Below are 23,031 nucleotides of genomic sequence, written 5' to 3'. Positions count from 1 at the left end.
CCTTACCCTTATACACAGTAAGAGGTGAATTCAGATGCCCCAAACCACAAAGCAGTTTGCGGTCTCCTGGAAAGCAGCAATTCTAAGCAACCAACAAAGGGTCTGACCTCACTCAGACACATTGTTTAGGACCCAGCAGAGATCATAGGACCATAAAAACAATCCGGTGGAGCAGGCAGAACACTGGGCTGTGTCAGACTCAATGGCCAAGTGCCAGGAACTCCTGTTTGGCTCCCAGCACAGCCTCCAACTCTCTGGGTGGCCTTGGGCCCTACCCTACAAACTACGATCCAGCACAGCACTTCCTACAGGAAGCAGCCCTACTGATTCCAGCAGCACCACTCAGAGCTGCAAGCATGTGGAGGCTTCCACTGTTAGAGCCCAATGACCTGAGTTTCCACCCTTGTGCTAAGAAAGGAGAAAGAGATGACAATAACTTACCTCTGCACAACTCGGAGCTTTAGACTGTCAGCCTCCAGTACCAACTTAAGGCACTGCAGGAGCCTTGTGACATGTATTTTGCTTCCCCAAAACACTTAAAAGGAAATGTGAAGTCAAAGAGCTCATCCTTTCCATTCAGGATAACTTGGCAGCAGCCAATGAATCATGAAAAAGCTTGTAATGTTACTAGGTTCAAAACCAGCCAGACATATATAACACCAATACACCGTCCTTCTCTGACTCCCATTTAACATGAAATTATTATGTATTACTTTACCCTATGGCACTACACCAGCTGCTGAAAAGGTCTCTTGGCTTGCTTGCTAAGTTGCTTGAAAGTCAGTTGCTTGCTAAGGGTCCACTAACGGAGATTCTTTGATGATCTGGAAGGTTATCTATGCCTGTCTCCTACTGAACTCCTTGCTTCTAGAAGGGTTGACAGCATTAACTTTCAGCAATGTACTATAGAAAAAGAAGGAATAAGAATTATTCTTCAAGTTCCGAAGTGCTCATTGACAGAGCTTGTAATTCAAATAAAGATACCTACACATGCAGAAATTAGCAACCAGCACTGAAAAGTTGGGTGAAAGGATCTCTTGTGAACTTGACTAATCATTTTGGAAGGTCTGTCACTGTATCAAAGTAAATTAACACATTAACAGGTAAAATACACAAATACATGGCAGTGTTTCCAAGGGCATGGTCTTTAGGGCTCATTTCCTACAGAAGTCTATGTGAGTTCTGCAGTGATCTTACAGAAGAGTTTTGGTCAGTTTTGGAAAGCTCTTATCATTTGTTTGGGAACAGGTAAATTCTGCAGCCAACTAGGACAGGGACACGTTCCTGCAATATGGTCCTCAAAGGGCCCCTCATAGGAGCTGCAGATCCACATCAGTCCAAACTACTTAATTTCATTGCATTTTTATGCATTAGCCTAACAGCACAAAAGAGCCTGAAAGCCCACATGTTAACAGTACATCCCATGGAGACAGATGGCACACATGCCTGTTTGACACACACAGGAAGTGAATGTGGTGAGAAACAAATCACAGGAGAGCAAAATTTAAAAAATGTCCTAAAATGTGCATTTTATTCCATATCATTATACAATGTTTACATACAGGTATACTTTTAAAACTGCTCAAAGAAAGTGTGAAAAAAAGTGAGGCGAATATCGGTTTATAAAGTCCTCCCCCTCCCCAAAACACACACAAATAAAATACATTTTTGAAACAATCTTTTCCAAATTTATGGTTTCCCCTGAATTTATTGAATCTTTCATTTCAACATGAAAAATACAATCGCATGAAAACTCAAGGTGAAATGCTGACCTACACTTCTGTATTGAGTTGCAAGAAGTCAATATTAAGAACTCTGGAAGCCTTCACTTGTCTCTGTTGCTCACATACCTTTGTGTTATTGAATCAGAAGGCACAGAAAGTCCAAATCCTCACAGATCAACAGAATTCTGATAAAAATAAATTACTGTGCTGGACAACTCCTGACTTGTCTGATATGAAACAAAAGGCTTCAGTAGAACCTTTTGTTCAAAATAGCACCATTTCCACCTGATCTCTCTGGAACATATACATCATTCTTGTCATAAGCTGTAGTTGGCACTTGAGGAGGTACACTTCCTGTCACAGCCAGGATTCTTCAAAAGACTGGTAAGCATATTGAGCTGGTGAACTCTCTACAAAGTGTAGGTAACATTTTGGTTGGGAAATGGCACATTTAAACCATAATGTAGTATAGTTTAACCCGCATCTGGCTTGCCCATTTTGGTGTTTCCCTGACCCCTGCCTGGTAATTTAGCAGATGTTCTTGTGACTGTGGTGAAAAAACAAACAAAAAAAAGACACATTTATGGGGGTTCACGGCAAGCAGGTGTAAAAATAATAAACAAATCATGTGGTTGCTGCTAAGAAGGTTTTCACATGTTGTTTAACTCCAGTAAAGTTTGATCCAGCATCTGATGCATACTAAGGTTTTCTTCTTTGGCATGCGCCACTTTCTCTGTTGTGGGATTAGAAAATCAAAACATGAATAGCAGTTCTTTGGAGGCACTGGTTCTCAGAACACAAAGGCATGCAATCCTCATCTCTAGATGAGAACTAGAGAATTCCAAATTAATAAAACGAAGGGCAAGTAATGCAAGTTTAGAACTGTTCACAGCTGCATTTGTTAAGAAAACGCACTGCCAACAGAAACACAATTCTTGCATGTTCTGGAAGCTGTTTGCTCATAGGAATGTGGGATGGAGAATCCCTTTTTTCCCCCCTTGTTCAGTAGGGCAATAAGAATTAAATTCTTTGCAGATCCATGCTTAAAGCTTCATGTACTTCAGAGCTTGCAAAGAACAGACAAAATTAAAACTAATCTCTTCTAATCTCAGTGAAGTGACATTAAGAAATCTATATATTCTAGAAAATAATTCAAATCCAAGTTAGTAGCCTTATGTTGCATGCACACTTTTTATAGGACAGTCATTTAACACACTTATTTGATGCAATAAATGAGCACAATGTTCTAGAGATGCATCCTACCAGAATCCAGTAATAGTAGCCTCAGACTAATGCAAGCATACCTTCAAACTGACCAAGGATTTGCAGATGGAGCTCCCACTCCTAGGGGTTTTGTTGTTGTTTGTTTGTCTGGGTGTTTTTGTTTGGTTTTTTTTTTAAGTCAATACCAGCCCAATTCATAATTATGCAAAATCACTACATTAAAGTCTCCAGATAGCAAACCAGCCATAAGTATCCTTTATGTTCTTCTGAAATAGGGAAATGTGAATCCTGGTGAACATTTTTCTTTCATCCATGTTCTAGTGAAAATCTTAAGGCCAATTCATGATGTCAGGTGAACTGAGTGCCCCTCCACATGGAAGGCTGCTACTTTTTGGATACTGTCAGCTGAATACTGTAGCTGTTTAATGAAGTGGGAAGAAGCTACTATACAGCCAAAGAGCTTACAGCTCCTCCAAACAGGTGTGCATACAGATAATGAAAAGCCTCATCCAGAAGAAGCATTTTCATATGTTTCCAAACGAAACTGAAAATTTCATCCATTAATTTACCACAGAATCAATAGTCTGTAAAAAAAAAAATCAACTTCTACGTTTCTTGCTTATTTCTATATTTCATTCTTAAGGGATTCATTCTTAAGGAAATTTGGAAGAAGCAGTTTTAAAACAAGTTAACAATATAGTCACACTAAAGTTTAATCCTCATTCAATGCCAGCTTTAGTTCATTAGTTAGGCGACTGTTTTGCTCAAGTTGCTGGTAGAGTTGGTCTGTACAGGCAGCAAGCAGGTTAGAAGGGAAAAAAGAGGCAGAATGAAGACAGATTAGACAGAGAAAACAGTTAAGTAAGAGTTAATAAAGAAACTGGTCACACCACAGACAGTTCAGTAACACACAGAGAAACATTTTACCTTTGTTTCTAGAACTCTAGTAATTAAGAAGCTACTCCAATGAACAGCTATTATAAGCTATGAAGAATTGTCTAAGATTCCTGTTGTGGGGAACAGCAGTGAGACAGGTGAGTGGGAATAAAGACAGAAGAATTGCAGCTACATATTCCTAGGAGAACCAAATCCTGCTTTAATCTTTATGTACAGTGTGTGGAAGATTTGTTTTCTGGGTGCCATTTTTCTTTGTTAACTATTTAAGACCTAGTAAGACGAGGGAGAACCTCATCTGTCAGTGGAGGGAAAACAACTGTGTCACAACCAGGGCAAGTAAACAGCAGGAGAAATGCTAGTAGCCACCTACCACTAGGTCTAACTCAGCTCCTGCCCTTCCCTGAGGAATCTGACAGCTGAAATGACACTTTTAGTATGGAAGCATACTTCTGTTATTTGTATCAACACACTTTGATACCTTTAAACTGTACAGTTGCACTTTGCAAGATAACAAACCCAAACATTCAGTGAAAATGAAATGGAAGCATGAAAACCTGTGTTGCTCAAATACAGCAAATGGAGAGGACAGTTCACATTCAAAGAGAACAATCACAGCTATGTTGTGACAGTGCATTTAGTGAGAGTTGATCTGCAGGGTGAAAGAACATTCCATGATGCTTTATGGCTGTCTTGTTTTATCTAACTGTGTTTTCTTCTCAAGAGTCAAACTGCACTCCTGACCTCATGATTCCAGCTTGTTCCCCTACAGGAAATGACTGTTTCTGATTCTTTTCCACAAGCTTCCTAACAGCTTCCACTGAAATCCTCTTCCCCTGGAGGCTCTGGACACAGCAAAGCTGTGCAGTGAGCTGGTCTGTAGGTCATACTTGTGCAGTGAGCGGCAACTCCTCACAGCGTCTTCCCCAGCCCAAACACCAACAGCCAGATCAGTAAAACCAGGGCACAATTCAGAGCTCTGACGCTGGACTGGTAACAACCAGGTCTTGCCTCTCTTACCCAGACAACGGCACATATATGTGGAAATAATATCAAAACCTCAAAGTAATTAAAATTTCACTTTGGCAAAGTGCATTCAGTTGTTATTCAAACATGACAACATAATTTGAACTAAGAACTTGATGCTTACCTTCATTACAGAAAACTCTCTGGGCCAGAGACTTACAGTATTTCTCCATGTACAAGATGAAAATCATGGAAAGCATTACCAAGTGTACAGTCAGCCCTTGTCTGCCCACAGGCACGATGCCTGGGTTGTGCTTTACCACAGAGGCAGAGCCAAGGGCTGGCTCTGTCAGCAGCCACCTTAGGCCAAGCAGGGAGTTCAAGCTCTGGTGCAGGCCCAGTGAGGCTCAGCTCAGCACAGCAGAGCACCCAGGCAAACAAGACATCAGAGCCAGCCTTGTGCTTCTGTCAACAAGCCTCATGCACATGACTAGCTACACATGGCCAGACCTGGTGGGATGTACAGCAGAATGCACAGGTCAGGTACAACAGTGACAAAAGCACTGAAATATCCCAACAGTGGAGACAAGGTGAGTGGAACAGGGCCAGCTAGGAATTCTGTATGCAGCTACCTGGGTATCTGCGCTGCATTGCCCATTTCCAGTACTCTGTCCAGCAATGCATCACCCTAGAGTGCAGAGAGCCGACTTTTGTGTGTTTGAAGGAAAAGAGAAGATTTAAATACTGATGGTCTAAATTACTGTGTTAAAAATTACCAGGTTCCTACACTGGATTTTGCCTTTTTTACTTCTCTTAAGAAACAATAATATTGCAATTACTGCCAATACAATAAACCAAAACACACAATAGATTGAGGGGTTTGAGTTGCTGTAGCATAAGTTACTCTGGCTCAGCTGACAAGTGATAGCTGACCCTTACACTTGTGAAGCTATCCATGTTAGCTTCAGCCATTTTACAAACGCTCATCCCATTCTATCCGGTTAATCTTCACATCAGACATTTTACTTCTCAGTTGCAACACACATGTTTTACACACCCACTTACTGCATCTCAATTGATGACTATTAAGTTATTGAACCTTATTATCCAAGCTGCCTATGACTGCAGATAAATATCCTGTAGTTGGGCTTCTCCCCACAGCCAATAAAATAAGGACATGTATCATGGCATCAAAAACTGGAATGAGACAAAGTTAACTGAGAATGGCAGGGGTAGGACAATGCACCCATTTGCAAGCCAAGTAAAGGAGGGGAGTTAATCTAGCCTAAACTGCACTGATGAATAATCTTGAGGTTTAACAGAAAGACACATTCACATTATTCTACAAGCTAAAAACTAAAAGTCAGGTACACTATGATGAGCTTACTTAGCTGTGGTGACTTCAGAACTTGAGCAATATATACAGTGACAGGTATGATCGGAATCAATCCAGTTTAAACTGATTCACTTCAACGTGAATTGGAAAATAACTTCTCTCATTGTGAAGAAAATTAAATTAAAACAGCACAATTAACTCTGTACTTGCAATAACAGTACAAAAAAAGCAAGGTGCCAGTAGTTAATGCCCATCTTTAATTAGGGACCATCAAATCAACTCAGAGCCAAAGCTTAGGCTTTCAAACAAATCTGTGTATTTCACTTTGCAGCAGAATTATTCCATTATCAATGATGAGAGTTTTCCTACTCTGGTTCTGAAACATTTCTCCTGAGCCTGCAATTCAAACTTGCAGAACTAAGCATGAGAATGGAAAAACACTGAAATCTCCCTGCTGAACTTCCAACCACGGCTGAAGTCTCATGCTCTCACGCCATTCAAGGGAAGTAAAAAAGAAACAAAGTTAGCAAGCAATGTCTTTGCTAAATGACTGAGGTGTGAAAGCAGGTAAAACTTTCCTGTAAGACACTGAAAGGGCTATTTTGGTGTAAAAAAAAAAAACAAACAGTTTTTTTATATTGCTCCTTTAAATGTGTCTCAAACATTTAAGTTATCTCACACATTTGTATAGAGACAGGAAGTCTTCAGCACCAAGCTAGGAGAAAAATTTCAGACTTCGAAGTGAAAAATCTGGTGCCAAGGACACATCTGCTCTCCAGCCACACTCCCATGACCAAGTGACCCCAAGGGAGCAGTGTCCATGCAGATTTTGGCCTAACAATAACAGCTGAAAAAATTCCCATTACGTCTATTTGTTGTTTTATCTACATCAGATTTTGAAAAAGACTGAGAACATAACTGGTCAGTTCTGACTCCCATAGACTACTAGCACTGGCTTTGCATTGTCAACACCCAGGCAAAAGTGTTTGCAGAAAGAAAACGGAAACACCAAAAAAAATTTAAACCCTAATGGCAAAAAAGCGCAAACTTTTATTAAAACTGAAACAGTTATTTAAATAAATAAAAGGCAAGGGAATAGCAAAGGGAATACAGCTGGGATGTTTATTTTACATTGAGAGATGTAGAGTTTCTGTACAGCAGAGCACAAACAGAGCATGTTCTGAGACAGGTGCTAGAGAAATAGAGTCAACTAAGCTAGAAGACAGGACAATGAACCCATGAAACATCCAAAGCTTGGAAAGATGTTTTATCCAACCCGATGAAGATGTCTTTGCAGAAGTGAAGCAAAGAAAATTATCTGCATGAAAAGAAAAAGTGAAATAAGGTAGGAAATAAAAAAGGTGCAGTAAAGACTCCCAAAAAAGCAGTAACAGCACAGCAGAGCCCAGCATGCCAAGATGACTACTAGGGAAACACCACACCATGCTGGGACTGGAATGTTACAGTCACTTCCTCATGTACCAGTAGAGTACATAATAAAGTCTGTTTTCCACTTAGAAAGATCCCAAATTGAATAAATACTGTAATCTCTGTACACAGAGGAGGAAGAAAGAAATCCATTTGCTTGAGAAGCCACTGAGCAAAAGCAATTTTGGGGAGAGGAAGGGGATTAAAAAAAAAAAACAACCCTAAAAATAAATCAAAGCATACAAAGCATACAATGTTAGAACCCTACTAACAAGCTGGGAGAGAGAGGGAGGGAAGTAATGAATGGATACAGGGATGAAAAAAGCAAAAGAAGCATCTAAAATATGGGTGCATGCAAAATACATTTCAAGTTCTAAGCAAAGCTTATGCCTGGCTGAAAGCATGCTGGCTTCCAAAAGAAATGCTGGGACTAAACATTGCCCCTCACAAGCACCTGAGAGCCACAACTCTTCCTCTTTCCCATGCCAACTTTACAGGGCTCATGCAACTGGAAGGTATGAGCATGGGAAGGTGGATTTAGCATAGCTGACCTCTGTTCAGAGCTTTTGGCTGATGGAAGGAGAGTCAGTTTGTAAGCTGCAACTGGTCCGTGCAGTGTTTGATACAACTGCTTTCCTGCCACCTAATACACTCTTTATCTTCTCCTTATGACTGAAGTTGATACTACCACATTTTCAGTATATGCAAAATACACCTACCACTACATGCAGAAGCAACCTACAATTCAAATGTCACTTTGATATGGTTTAAATGACAAAGTGTTCTAAACCAATTTCTACACTTGGAATTTAGTGATAACAGCTGAAATTTTCAGAGCTGTTAAGGAAATTTAGATAAACCCTTTCCACTGTCATTGATACAGCTGATACACTGATACAGCTAATTCTAAACTTCTTTGAAACTTGTGTAGGAACTTTGCCAGAAAAAAAACCTGTGACTTCAGAAAAACACACTCTGAATGCAACAAGTATAGAGGCAGTTTTCTTTGGTAAACTGAATGTGACGGGCCTGGGAGGCAGTGCTTGAACAGAGGTGAACTGAAAGGATAAATGCAGAGCTACAAAGGGCATCTACACGACACAAGTATTGCAGATATGGAATGAAAGAGTAAGCACCACAAGCTTATCAGGCAGCTTACAAAATCACCATGAGTATTTACCAGGCTCTGCACAAAACTCACCCACACTCTGCCACGGTAAAGATATTGTTCATGGTATTTTGTACACCTAGTCTCATTAAAAGAATGCATCTCCCGCTACACAGGGAGTAAAATTTCACAAGGCTGGAACTGCACAATCAATGAGGGCAGGGAAGCAGGTGCAGGCACAAGCTGGGAAGACATTTACATGGAAGTCATATCGTTGAGAGCGTGGTCCAGCTCCTCACTGATGGCTTTGTACTTCAGTTTCTGAGCATATAGCTCATCTAACATTCCCCCAGGGGAAGGCAGAGGTGTGCAAGGAAAGGTAGCGTGATCACAGGATGGAAGGTGGAGGTGGTGGCATGGGATACCATCCAGAGGCCACAGGGAAGGGGAAGAGCGAACAGAAAGAGGTGTTGCGACAGACAAAACAAAAATCACAGCATTAGAGAACAATAAAGAAATCACTACTGTATAGTTTTATGTGACAAGTTCATTAACTGCACTGCCGGTGGGGCAATCTGCGATACAGAGAAAACCAAGGCAAGAAAGCGTACAAGGGGAGCGAAATCCATGTTTTACTGCCCTGGATTTTTGTTTTAACACACATTAGGAGGGCACACAGGAGCATGGGAGAAAAGATAAAAAATGGGCCCCAAAAAGGACACTACCATTTATTTTCCACCATGTTTTGTTGTGGTTTTTTTAAACCCCTCTGGTTTGTAAGATGTCATAATCTCAGTTTCTTACAGCAATTTCTGTTCCTTCTGAACACTTATGATTTCTTCCCTTCCCTCCTTCCTGAGTCACTGATCATTATTTTTCAGCAGCTACCTAGATATTTCATACCCTTTATGTAGAAGTCAGCCTGCCATGTCAAGCAATCAAGCTTCTTAAAATCAACTTAGTGTAATGCATCTAAATAGTAAACTCCACATAACTTCTAATTATGAAGCACATTCTAATATTCTATTGCAGTTCTGAAAGATTTATCAAAACCCTAAACCTCTCTGAAGTTAAATAACTTGTCCTTCTGATTATGTATACAGCCTAATAGCTTTACTGAAAACCAGCAATGGGTTTATGTCACAAAATGCCTGCCCTGACCCACAACTTACCACAGTAATAAATCAGGTTAGCTTACCACATTCCCAATCGTTACAAACATAACTCAGCTCTTCAGTAAGATAATAACAATACTTATCTTCTCATTTACCCTATACATTTATATACCTCCAAGTAGAAGACTATAAAGCAAAAAAATGAAAGGAGTCTTGAGAACATGAGAGAAAAAGGAACAGGCAAGAGCAAAACACTTCACCTGAAGCATCTGAGTGACCAATACATTTCAATCAGAACCATTTTGCCTATTTTAATCTTTACGCAGACACATTTATATAAGCAAGACAAGTTAAGTGAGTAGAGTTGGGTACTGAAAAAAACCCAACAAAACAAAACCAAGAGAAGAATAAGAGATCTGTAATTCTATAATAAGTGAGAAAAACCAAAAACTCCATACCTTCTAGATCATCAATGCTCTTCTCCAGCTTGGTTACTGACCTCTCAGCAAATTCAGCACGGGTCTCAGCCTGAAGTCAAGACAAATACAGACTACTTTAGTCTTTTACACACAGTAATTATGAATAGAGGAGCAACAATTCAAATGAAAAAAGTGCAATGAAAGGAGGCAAACAATAAGGTGATACTAATCTTCAGGTGATATTAAACACTAAACTGTCTCTAAATTACATGCTCATCCTTAAAGCATCGAAGTAGTCTTTGTATTAAAAGAATCAAAGTTACATTGTTATAAAGAACAGCTCTAATTTTACCTCCTTCAGTTTGTCAGTCAGGACTTTAATCTCCTCCTCATATTTGTCTTCTTTCTGTGAGTACTGTAATTAGAAAGAGAATCACTGATTTTAGACAAAGTATTCTATATATACACCACAAAATGCCACTTTCAAGACTTTCTTGTATAGACCAGCTGCATACAGGAAATTAATATAACTAGGGGATAACTAAATTAATTCCACTTACCAGACTATGATAATACACAGTTTATAAACTTCTCATGAGTTATTTTCCAGTGCTATAGGGTGGAAACTCTCGAGTAGAAATTTGTACTACAGTTTTAAAGAGGAGAGGCATTTGGAGAAATTTAATGTTAGCACACAAGTGCCATTTTAAGGGACATCCCATAAGTAATATTTAATCCTGTCAGACTACTTAACAGAAGATGTGGTCAAATATACTGACCTATTTGAACCAGAAGGAATGCTAGGTTCCACTAAGTCCAAATACTTGACAATGGCCTTGCTGAAAGGCTGCCAAGTGATCAGCATATAAAGAAAAACCCTCTGGCCAATCCAGATGACAGTGTAAGGGACACATTCTCACATAAGTCTCTAGCCTACCTTCTCAGCCTGAGCCTCCAGCGACTTCAGGTTGTTGGTCACAGTTTTCAACTCCTCTTCAAGCTCAGCACATTTGCTGTTATTTCGGAAGGAGGGCAGGAAAGGGGCGGATGGAAGATTCAGTCAAGCAAAAGAAACAGGAGAAAACAGGGGGAAAAGATAGAGAAAAATGAAAACAATTAAAGAGCAAAAGAACGGCCTCAAAAGCAGCTGAATCCATCACAGACTGAAAGCAACTCTTTGTGATGCCAAATTCCATTTCAAGTGTACATTAAGACAACAACCAGACAATTATCTATAGCATTTGGCTTACACAGAAATGTTTACACAGCCTTTACACGTGAGACAGTTCAGCTTCTTTTTGGCTGCATAAGAGATCAGTTTTAAAGGTAAAAATGAATAAACAAAAAAGAGACCAAAGAAAACCACCAAAGCAAGATGCAAGGAAAGAGCGTAGCAAGGACTAATTTGTTACTACTGAGTGAGCTAATCGGCTATGGAAGCTGAAAGACCTTGGGTTGCAGTTAAACCTAGAAACTGTTCATTAGTATCAGTACCTTATCCTCTGCAGCCATTAATGCTTTCAAGGTTTGATCCATTATTCTTAATTGTTCTTCCAGCTGTCGGACTTGGCTGTTAGTGAACACATGAAATGCACAAAAGCCATTCACAAAATCAGTGTGCAGGTACAGCATGCAGTGACAAAACACACGCGCACACACAGGTATGAACACGTTTACTTTGGCGTTGACCATTTATTTCGACCAGTAGAGTAAATGAGCAAAACATAGCTTTGAGCTGAACAAACGGTGAACTGCCACTGTTTCATGCTGTTACAGCTGTCTTGTAGCACCTCACACACATCTTGGGGCAGTTCAGCACTTACCTTTCTGATAGTTCAGCACGCTCCTCAGCCCGCTCCAGGTCACTCTCAATGATCACAAGCTTACGAGCCACCTACAGGAAAGGGCAAATGACAGTCAGGGATATCACATTGCTGCAGCACACCTCACCAGTTTCTACACCTACAAAGCAGGGAGTTGGGTGTCTTCCCATTTTTTGGTCAACAGGCAAGGAAAAGCTGGGGAGGGGAAGTGGGAGAATTACAGGCACAGCTTAAAGTGCTCCAGAAACAGATGACCTGCACTCAAGAAATCACCTCTTCATACTTGCGGTCAGCCTCTTCAGCAATGTGCTTAGCCTCTTTAAGCTGGATCTCTTGGATTTCCATCTTCTCTTCATCCTTTTGGGCTCTATTTTCAATGACCTTCATTCCTCTGAAAGATGGGACAAATGGGAAATACAAGGTTCAGGACTTGCCAGTTTATCTCCAGCTCTACTATGAATGGAGTGTGACTTTCAGATGAATGAAGCACATCAGACATTCGATGCTTTCGACTATAAGATACAGTTCTATGCATCACACTACTGAAGTTCAAAGGAAAGAAGCATGTCTTCAAAAGACAGAAAATTAAATTAATTTTGCTCTTACCACAGTTCAGCTGTATTATCCTTTTTCATTTTAAACTGAAGGAAAACTGATCTTATGGAATGGTAAATAAAGGGTCTGGCTTCTAAAGACCTAATAAGATGGCTAAAGACTAAAGACATCTGTGCTTTTACACTCACCATGAACCAGCATGTTACAACCCCTGCAGGACTGACAGGCATTATGTTTATACACCAAACAGATTCCTGTGAGTTTTGCCTTGTCAGAGCCCTAGAGCACTGAAGCTCTCTGCTCTGCATAAGAAAAGTTTAACTCCTTCACAACACAAAACATTGCTTACTGCCCCTTCCATGCACATTTGTCCCCGATGCTCTTAACTATTTCACAATGCAGAGACTCAGGCACTTTAGCTTTTCAATAGGCTGCACTGTTCGTGAGACAGAAATAGGTATGCAGAATACACAGAATCACAGACTCATTTGGGTTAGAAGGGACCTTAAAGCTCATCCATTTTCAACCCCTGCTACAGGCAGGGACACCTTCCACTAGAGCAGCTTGCTCCAAGCCCCATCCAACCTGGCCTTGAACACTGCCAGGGATGGGGCAGCCACAGCTTCTCTGGGCACCCTGTGCCAGCGCCTCAGCACCCTCTCAGGGAAGAATTTCTTCCCAATGTCTAATCTAAATTTCCCCTCTGTCAGTTTAAAACCATTCCCCCTTGTCCTGTCACTACGTGCCCTTGTAAAAAGTCCCTCTCCAGGTTTCTTGTGGCCCCTTTAGAGGCACTGGAAGCTGCTCTAAGGTTTCCCTGGAGTCTTCAGACTAAACAAGCCCAGCTCTCTCAGCCTGTCTCCACAGCAGAGGTGCTCTAGCTCACAGAGCATCTCCGTGGCCTCCTCTGGACTTGCTCAAGCAGGTCCTACAATACGTAAGATCCTTTCACAATAAAAGGTACTATCACAGATATAAAATACTATTTATAGAAGTAAAAGAGGTCTTCCAAAGCCACAAATGTTATGTTGCTAACTTAGGTTAAGTACTTCTGGAAACCCCAGCCTAAACCTGAAGGAATTATCATGCTAATCCTTTGCTCACCTTCATGTACCAGTCTTGCCAATGGGAAAACTGTGTGCCTCTTCCAGCACTTTGCTTCTCTCCCCCTGAGACTTTCTACCCACAATGAAATCAAGAATTGCCCGACAGCACATCACATCACCCTCAGGAGGTTGTCATCCAAACACAGAAATCTGGACTGGGCCAAGTAGTTTTCCCAGGATGTAGCAGGATATATCAAAAGCCCTACCCCACTTAAATCTTTACAACTTTGACAGGAAAAGAATTCAAGCCTACAACATTTTGGACATCCCTACAGACAAGCTTTAACCAAAGTCCATGTAGGGAAGAGTGGATTACACATACTTGGAGACACAGGAGTGGTTTAATTTATTTCCCTAACCCACACCCTGGCAATTATCATCTTTATCATGAGGGTAACCATCCATTCAATAGTGGCCCCACCCACCTTTCACTCTCATCTGCAGCCTTCTCAGCCTCCTCCAGCTTCTGCAGGGCAGTAGCCAAGCGCTCCTGAGCCCGATCCAACTCTTCCTCAACCAGCTGGATGCGTCTGTTCAGAGAAGCTACATCGCTCTCAGCCTAAGCACAGGAAGAACAGAAATTAATTCATAATAAGGCACACATCACCTCTCATAAAAGATTATCCCACATACTTGCCAGCACCATTTAACAGCGGCATCCAGTAATTTCTGACTTCACCCACTAAAAAGCCCATACAGAGATGTACACACCCTCATTGAATTCTGAAGCTATTACTTTAACAGAGGAAAAAGTGATTAATGCTTCCTCTAAATGAAGCACATTAAGGAGTTAACAATTTGTACCAGAAAGTACTGCACTGGAAGAATTAGGTATCCTTCCCCACACATTTTCTGTTACTGTATTTGCAGACATTAACAGTTCGTGCCCCCCTGCCTTTTTGTCAGTCAAATCAACACAAACTAGTTACTCGATTATTCTGTGTTATCCCAAATCCTTTATTTATGACCTCTTGCCATATTTTAAGAACTGCTGCAGTATTTCCTTGAGTTCCATAAGAAGGGCTCAGAATAAACATGCAAAAATACATCTACATTGATACTTGCAATGAGAGAGCTAACACAGAGAGAGCAAGAGAACATGAAAGAAATGCCTGAATACCCCAAGTTTGTGTACAGGCAAGCTGACAGAGAATGCACCAGCAAAGGCTACATCTCAGAAGGGCCCTGGTGCAGGCAACAATCACTTATAACATCTTTCTTCCCCACTGCCATTCTCAAGCTTCCCCCAGATTTGCCTCTCTTGCATTACCTGTTCATTTCATCTTCTGTGTAACACTTGCAGCTCCTCTGTCTCTTATCATTACAAACTTTTACTTCTAACCTTCTCAAATGTACATTTAAGTCGCAAAGTAAGTTCTGTTACAGCCTTCTCATAATAACCTCATTATTAAACCTTATTTTTCTCAAAAGGCTGCTAAGCACTAAATATATATACACAATAAGGTCTTTATTCTAGAAAGTTAATTACTTCCAAGAATAAGTTACTTTTAATCACTACTGAAAACCATGTTGCTATAGATAAGGAAGTACACATCTCAACTTCCTATGCTGTAGGGGTGGGGGGAACAATCCTCAAAACCAGAAACCAAAAGTATCAGTTTGGTATTTTTAATTTAATTAAATATGTAAAGAACTGTTCTTTGTTGCTTTCACTCACCCCACGCAGCTGGATGCAGTTGGCCACAACTAAAATTTTGTTGTACGTAAACCAAGTAATACTAACTTAGACACCAGACAAGTACAACAACCTTTGACATAACAGTCAACAGGGAAGCAAGTATGTATCTGAACATTAACGAGTATTGACAGTGATCATGTAGATCCACATTAACACGAATATAAAATCTTTGGCTATGTAATCAAGCAGTAGTACCCCAAGCCTGTATTTCCAGACTTCTGGTTTCAAATAGTAAGAATCTGAACATCCTCATTTGGGAAATAAAACAACCCCTCACAAATGTTACCCTTGGGAAATATGTAATGTTACAAGTTAATTATTATCATGTCAAGACTCCTCATCATGATAAGAGCATACAGTATGCTCAGAAAACACTGGGTGACTAAAGTTCAAATTTTTACTTCCTGCTCAGTACCTCAGTCAGGGTTTACCAACCAGCCTTATATGGCCCAAGTTATTCCCCTGCAGAGCAGGGCTTGTCTCCTTATTTGGTTAGAAAGGAAAAAAAACCCAGTGACATTATGGGGCACTCCCACAGCTAACAGACAAACACAATCCTCTGCGTTTTTGCCATAGCACTTATACACCACATACTTCCACAATGAGCAATGACAAGGATAAATTACCATCGGGTGTTAATGATTACTGGTGTAAGGCAGATTCTGTTCTCCAGACGAAGGAAGAAAAATGCACTCTGAAAACAGGATTACCAATAGCCCCTCGAGACACACACACTCAAACCAGGAGAGATTCTTTTTTAAGGCAAAGGCTGCTAATCAGAGCCTTGGAACGTTTAACAATCTGGTTTAGCAATCAAACACTGTAAACTGGGATAGGTTTTGGCCACAGCTTTAGCTTTTTCATTGTTTGTGTATGCGTACCTTGCACAGGAAGAAAGAAAAAGCCAAAAAAAACCACAGGACAACTGTAGCTGGTCACATGCTACACGTGTAAGGCACTGCACTAAGGGAAGGGTCAGATTCACACCTCAGCTTGCCTGCTGCTATGTTCTCAAAGTCTCCCTTCATCAAGCACACAGGAATACAGCTGCACACAATACAAGACACAAATCAGTACACAGCTAACACTACAGAAGAGGTACAGGTCTGCAGGTGCCTGTGAGTTCAGTTTTCTGCCTCTATTCATCCCAGCACTGACCTCGCAAACAAAACCTTGAATACCGTGTAAATGTGCTCTGCAGAACTTCACATCATCCACATAAACCAACATCAGGGAGGACAGAAACATTAACCTTTAGGATCCTAAGTCTTACAGCAACATGGCTGAGCTCTAACAAGATGACTTCACCAGATTACCGCTGTAAGGCTGTAATCACTTCTCCAGCAATACTCCTTCTGACACAAAAGGTAAGAGCAAAGCTTCCCATTTTAGTGGAAATCCCTTAATATATGGTTTAGAACAATACATGCTACTGAAAGTCGGAAAATCGGTGTCCTTTACTACACAACAAGTAGGGATTTTTTGTTTTTTTAAGACAGAAACCCTTATGAAACAAGTTCATGACTGTGACATGATCCCTCACTGGAAAAAAATGAGGTATGTGAAGTGATTTGCAAGAATGCTGCAGTTACACAAGTGCAAGAAGCCATATTTTGCTTCTTGGGATGATCACCTGCAAGTAATGAGAAGGCTCTTCCTTTGAACTTGCTGCCCAAAACATGCAGAAAGCCCCTTATTATAAAGAAACCTAATAGTCACTAGTTTTTCTACTGTAATAAACTACATGAATAAGAAATATTTTTCGCATCACTTTTACACAACCACTGAAGACGCCAAAACCACCACAAAGAACACTGTACATTTTACAGCTGGTAGAACTGCCCAAGGTCAGGGGCAAGGCCAACAGCAGCACTATCATGTTTTGCTGTAATTGCCTCCCATAACTGCTTCTTCTGTGCTGACCATACCTGCTCTTGTCTCTGCCTGAAACCGTATCTACTGCTCCTTTTCCATCTTAGCCAGGGGTTTTGACTAGTTAAACATAATACAGATAGCCACTGACAGGGACTGTATTGTGGCGTTTTTTGTGGGCAAGTACCTGGACATGGCCCTCTCAGGTTCAGTCTTAAGGACGTAACTTCTTTACAGTTGGTGTGCTGACTTCCCACAACTGAACTCGTTTGGATGAAGTAAGAGGACAACTACCACTTAGGGGGGAGGGTATCACTAAAGCTTGCTGAGAACCTAACACAAAGCCCCGGTCTCAAACATCTCACCTAAGTTTAACCTCACACCAGCTCAGCGTTGCGCTGTTGGCAGCAGCAGACCTACTGCGGTCTAAGACACACATCGCAGCTTTACGTGCCCCCCGCGCCGCTCGGGTTACCGGGCCGAAGAGCGCAGCACTGCGGCGGACACTGCAGTGACCCACCCTCACCTGCGGGCCCGGGCCTGCCGCCGGGAGCCGCGGCCTCCGCCCTCCGCGCCGGCAGGTAACCATTTTGTCAGAAGCGGCGGCTCAGGGAGGAGCGGCCCGACCCGACGACAAGAAAGCAGCGAGGGTCGGCCTCCCACCGGCACCCGCATCCACCGGGCCGCGGCCTCCGAGCCCAGCCGGGCCGGCCCTACCTCCTCCCGCAAAGCCCGCTCCTGGTCCACTTCCCGCTGCAGCCGGCCCGCTCGCTCCTCAGCGGCGTCCGCCTGCTCCTGCAGGCTCCGAATCTTCCTCCTGACGGCCTCCAGCGAGCTCATCGCCGCCATACCCGTGCCTCGCCCGGCCTGCGCCTGCAGCACCGCCTGCCTCAGCCCCGGAACTCCCCCCGCAGCGCGCCGCAACGCACAGCGGGGCGGGGCCGCGGGCACGGAGCTGGGAGCGGCGCGGCGCACCGGCGGGGAGGGCAGGGAGGAGGGCAGGCCCAGGGAGAGGCCGACCCCGGCCGGGAGGGGACTCGGCGGGGCCGGGCCAGGCTGGACCACGCCGGGCGGCGGCCGCCGTCGCCAGGTGGGCGGGCTGGGGCGGCAGCGCCCCCTGGCGGCGCAGAGCGCGAGCTGCCGCGAGCCGTCCCTGGTCGGGGCCGGGGCCCGGGCCCGTTTCCCCGCCCCTGAACCGCTCCAGTGCGAGCAGTGGAGTGACACCAGCTCCTGAGACACGGGGTGTCCCGGGTGAGGTGGCTCCAGGGCTCAGGGGATGCGCCCGGCGTTGGCGAGGTGAGGTGACTAATACCGGCGAGGTGAGGTTTCCTCACTCCCACCGCGTAAGGCGAGGCCACCCCAGGAGCCGGTGCTCCCTCCCCTGCTCCTTTTTCCTAAGGCTTGGAACTATCCAAACTAGTAGGGCAAATACTGGGTCAACTGCAATGCCCTAGAGATACTCTGCATCGCCAACAAGAAAGACATCCTTAAAGCATCAGATGTATTCCATACATACCATTAAATACAGCATTTACCTCCACGAAAACAAGACAAACGCTTGCCTACCCTCCACCTGAGGGACAACTGCAAATACAATTGCCTTTCACTCGCTTCCAAATGCTGTTTCCCAGCAAAGGAAAATGGCATTGGGATTGGTCAGGAAGCTCTTTCGTTTCAAAAAGGGGCTCTAGTAGGATTTCTCCTGCCTTCATCCTAGGCGAGCTATTTCCAAATAGTCTGCATACTTTTCCTTATAAGGAATATCTCCCCTGGATCTATATGCGGCTCCTTTGAACAAGTTAAATAAACGTCCTGCTAGGAAGCTGCCTCTCATCTATGCAGCCATACACAGACGATGACAGACAATCTGATCCACATTTTACACAGAACCTCTCACTCCTGTTCCTATGTTAACGCTTATGTTAAGTTCTTGAGTTCTCTTTCAAAGCTATACAACTTAATTGCCACACTGAAGTTAAACTTTTTTATCCTTCATTCATTTTAGAAGTAAAATAAGATAAAAGCAGCTTGTCTTTCATGCAAAGTTGGGGCTTGATACATTTCCCCTTCTAAAAGCATCCTTACCCCCGAAATACTTTACTTGCTTCATCTGTGGCAACTCCTCTTTTTATTATAGCTTTGACAATTTTCAAAGCTCAGTTACAGGAAAAGGAAGGTCATCGCTTTGGAAATACTGTGCTTTCACCTAAGCCTGTAATTCAGAGCTGAGATTTACTTGGAGGGAACTGGATTGTACAGCAGCAGCCAGACAGCTGGACCTCAACAGCAGAGACAAGAAACTCACATGGTTCCATGCATGCAATACATTAAATGCATGTCAGGGGCAGACAGGTGGGTGGGATGAAGGCCTGGGAGACGCACAGGCTCTTGCATTATTACCATATAAAGTGCTGAGCTATATATATCTCCTTGCGCCCAGGGTCCCTGTCCTCTGAACAGCAAGCCTAGCAAGTATCAGCTTCTGCACAACTTTCTCTCACATGAGACTGAACTTTTCTTTGACAAGTGAAACAGTTCCAGTGATTTCCAGGTTAAAAGGAAACAAACAAAGTAGGAGAGAATCTTTTATCTCAGGGACCAGTGAGTGAGCCAAACTCGTATCTAGCAGCAGGTCTAACACATGAGTGCCTAGAAACAGCGCTCTTGAAGACAGACCTAGCAGCCCTTGCTCTTTTGGATCTCCCTCTCCTGGATCTACTATTAAATGTCTGATTCTGCTTCACTATCCAGATTGTGTTGTTCCAGCCTGAACCATTCTCCCCATCACCTGAATGGACAATCTGCCCTTTACTTTGATGCCTACAGTGGCAAGTACACAGGAAAAGCACATATCGAGTGAGCAGAAACCCAACCAAATGCCTCTGATAGTGTGCAAACCTCATGCAAGGAGGCAGTGCTGTGTTTCCCACCTCCCTGCCCAGGAAGGGCCTGGACCCTGCCCTCAGCAAAGCTTTGGAGCACTGCTTGGTAGGAGTCCTGGCTGTCCTGTGCAGGAGTGTGTGGTTTCTGTACGGGATGGGGGGTGGTGGTGGTGAAAGGGATGGGGGTAACTTACATCTGTGGCCTTTTTGTCAGCCAGTTCCAACTTTTCCTGTGCATCTTTAAGGGACTCGGAGTATTTGTCCAGCTCATCCTCAGTGCCCTTCAGCTTCTTTTGCAGAGCCAACAGCTCGTCCTCCAGCTGTGATACGGGTGGAACGTGGTGGAGAGGGGAGGGCAGGCAGGAAAAGGTGCAGCAGGCAACGTGATCGTGCAAAGGGAGAAGTGCGAGTGCAGAAGAGACAGAAAAGGACAGACAGACAGAGAGAGAGAGAAGGAGAGACAGTTAGATTCTCTTTGCTTGTGGCAAGGGCACGATACCTTGGCAGCTTTCTCCTCTGCGGAGAGGAGACTATCCTCTGACTTGTGCAGCTCTTCCAGCACTTGGTCCCTTGCATCCTCCGTCACATGCAATTGCTTTTCCAATTGCACAATGTCATCCTCTAACTAGGTGCACAAGAGGAAATACAACGCACAAGCATGTTTCTCCCTGGGCTTAGAAAAGTGGGAAGTTTAAATCCCTCTCCCTTCCCCCCTCCTCCTCCAGGATCTTCCAGAAATGTGCAACCAATGTGTCTCCCTCCCCCAAAAAAATAAAGCCCCAGGTGTAAAGGAGGGGGATTGGAGAAGACCAGGAAAATGGGATACACATCTGGGAAGGGGGGCAGCTGCAACTGGACAAGTCTGCTGGGTGGTGCAGGAGGGGGTGAACACAGCTTTAAGTGTCCTTTGCCAAATGGCAGCACGTCTGTCCATTGCTAACACTGCTCGAAGAAGCCTCGGTAGCCCTGCCCCTGTGACAAAGGCACAAGCCATGCGGCTGTCCCAGGGCTCCGCTTCTCAGCTAGGCTGCTGGGGCCAGGGGAGGAATCCTACCAGGGTGAAGCTCTGCCTTAGGTCAAGTTCTGCTAGTTCGGGGGGAGGGGAGCAGCATACACCAGGGAAAAAAGGAAAAAAAAACAAAAACAAAAACCAAAAAACCCAGGAGAGAGGAGTCGTCTGGAAAGACTTGTGCCGCGGCACTCGGTGCAGACCTGCTTGCTTCTCTCCTCTGCTGCCTTCTTGTCTGCTTCGGCTTGCTCGGCTCTGTCCAAGGCGTTCTCCTTGTCCAGCTTCAGCATCTGCATCTTCTTCTTGATGGCATCCATGGCGGCGGTGGGCTAAGGCGCGTCCCCGCGCGAACTGCACCAGAAAGCAGAACTTGGGAAGTTGCGGGACAGCCCCGATGGAGTCCGAGACCGTGGCGCGGCCCCGAGGCGGTGCGGGGCTGCTCCGAGATCCGAGCGGGACGGCGCCGGCGGAGTGCGGGCGGGCGGGCAGCTCCTCACAGATATGTACCTTCCCAGGGGGCCGACTGCATTCCTCAAGACATCCAATACTTTTTTGGAAAGGGGTTTTTTTTTTCTCCCCTCCCTCCTCCGTTCGTCCCTGCCCTTTCCCTCTCTCACTCCCTCTCCCTGCTTTTTTTTCTTGGGAGGCTCAGCGCTCCCATTCGCTGCTGCTTGCCATTTGACCGTAGATCTGACTATATATGGGATGCGATGGGCGCGGTGAGGCGGGGGAGCAATTTGTTCCCGTTTCCAAATCGGCAGAGAGGGGACGTTTTGCTGCTACTCCTGGGAAGGGTGAAAGAAAGAAAAAAGAAAAAGAGAAGAAAGGAGTAGGGGCATCCGGACGGCCCTAGCCCTGCTCTGGAGCCGTTCCCACCCGTGGAAGTCGATCTGTTTTGAAGCAGGATAGCGGAGGGGCAGAGAGGGGTTAACTGGATGCACGGACCGAACGAAGACGTTGTAAGACCTTCCTTCGGCAGCCAGAGGCAGAGGACGAGGAGGAATAATGGGAAGGGGCATCTCTGCCGAGAAGTCAGGCTGCAGCAGGCTCGGGTGCCAGAGTCGCGGCCGGGCAGTACAGCGCGGGGCACGACGAGCACCGAGGCTGTGGTCAGAGCAGGGTAGAGCTTCCCACACCAACGGGGAAGGGGTTGAGAAGCGACACAGACCCCCGAGGAGGTGACCATCGGGGGCACGGGATGGCTCTCCACTCCTCCCAGGCCGTGCCGGGGCAGAGAAGAGCTGCCAGGGCTCTCAATGCTCCCCACGTCCAGCACCCTCGCTGGGACTCCCGGCTCCCCATGGGGAGGGACATGCAAGGGGCCAAACACTGAACTGAAACAGAAAAGGCAGAGGAGAATTACAACACCCCTCAGCTGGGACAGCGGTGGCTTGGCTGCCCTCCTGGGGGTAGCGAGAGCTGTGAGGGGTGGCGCCCAGGAGAAGCTGTAACAAAGAAATGGGCTGGAGAAGCGGTTCTCACCCTCCAACCTGCAACACCAGCGAGAGACAGGCAGCAGAGAGAGAGACAGCTAACAAAATAACATGTAATTAAGTGGAGACCTATTTTTGCTTCTGGTGGGTCTCTCAAACTCAGCACAGTGAGCAAGACCCAACACGCTCTGTCCCCACGCCACACGCTCCCTTGTACAGTGCAGAAAGTACATGGACGTGCACAAGCCCCAAAGGATTTGGGTTACACAAAAAGAAATTAGTACTTGCAGCAGAAAATTCCTCCCTGGTGCTGTCACTGATCCGCTGAACTGATGTTACTCTGCAGCAGGAGGGAATGTTCTACAGCTTCCGGCCTGTTGTACTTGCTAGGGCAATGGGGGCTGGAATTGCAAAGCAGGCCTTGAAGGCCAGCTCCTG

General features: G+C 44.3%; 1 protein-coding gene across 25 annotated transcripts; it reads right to left on the bottom strand.

Moving 5' to 3' along the window:
• Positions 1 to 1,503: 1,503 nt before the first annotated feature.
• Positions 1,504 to 21,700, bottom strand: TPM1 (tropomyosin 1). 25 transcript variants are annotated; one of them, XM_057399552.1, is made up of 10 exons: positions 21,364 to 21,687; positions 20,651 to 20,776; positions 20,346 to 20,471; positions 14,124 to 14,257; positions 12,311 to 12,428; positions 12,038 to 12,108; positions 11,152 to 11,227; positions 10,567 to 10,629; positions 10,254 to 10,323; positions 1,504 to 2,457 (listed from the first exon to the last, which is right to left on the bottom strand). In XM_057399552.1, exons 1-10 carry the CDS (start codon positions 21,475 to 21,477, stop codon positions 2,375 to 2,377), a joined length of 981 nt encoding a protein of 326 aa, XP_057255535.1. In that variant the 5' UTR covers positions 21,478 to 21,687; the 3' UTR covers positions 1,504 to 2,374. The 25 variants fall into 25 exon arrangements, 19 of the variants coding, with proteins under 19 accessions (XP_057255535.1, XP_057255454.1, XP_057255424.1 ...); XR_008970930.1 differs by lacking the exons at positions 1,504 to 2,457; positions 11,152 to 11,227; positions 20,346 to 20,471 and adding exons at positions 7,253 to 7,462; positions 8,774 to 9,018; positions 11,709 to 11,784 and having other exon boundaries at positions 21,364 to 21,696; XR_008970922.1 differs by lacking the exons at positions 1,504 to 2,457; positions 20,346 to 20,471 and adding exons at positions 7,253 to 7,462; positions 8,774 to 9,018 and having other exon boundaries at positions 21,364 to 21,686.
• Between the last annotated feature and the right edge of the window lie 1,331 nt (positions 21,701 to 23,031).

Source organism: Pezoporus wallicus, unplaced genomic scaffold (genome assembly GCF_028554395.1).
Source record: "Pezoporus wallicus isolate ANWC-B61680 ecotype Strahan unplaced genomic scaffold, APGP_CSIRO_Pwel_v1 contig_3952, whole genome shotgun sequence".
NCBI classification, from domain to species: domain Eukaryota; kingdom Metazoa; phylum Chordata; class Aves; order Psittaciformes; family Psittacidae; genus Pezoporus; species Pezoporus wallicus.
Note: the sequence above shows the minus strand (reverse complement) of the source record. Positions and strands in the feature narration are given on the sequence as shown.

Bases quoted from the DNA above. Each gene is read 5' to 3' on its own strand.
- TPM1 (XM_057399552.1), bottom strand. From the start codon at position 21,477: ATGGATGCCATCAAGAAGAAGATGCAGATGCTGAAGCTGGACAAGGAG. The intron at 14,258-20,345 runs GTAAGTTACCCC...TCCTGTGCTTAG, and splicing joins CTGACAAAAAGGCCACAGAT to GCTGAGAGCGATGTAGCTTC. The intron at 10,630-11,151 runs GTAGGCTAGAGA...TTCTAATTACAG, and splicing joins TGGAGGCTCAGGCTGAGAAG to TACTCACAGAAAGAAGACAA.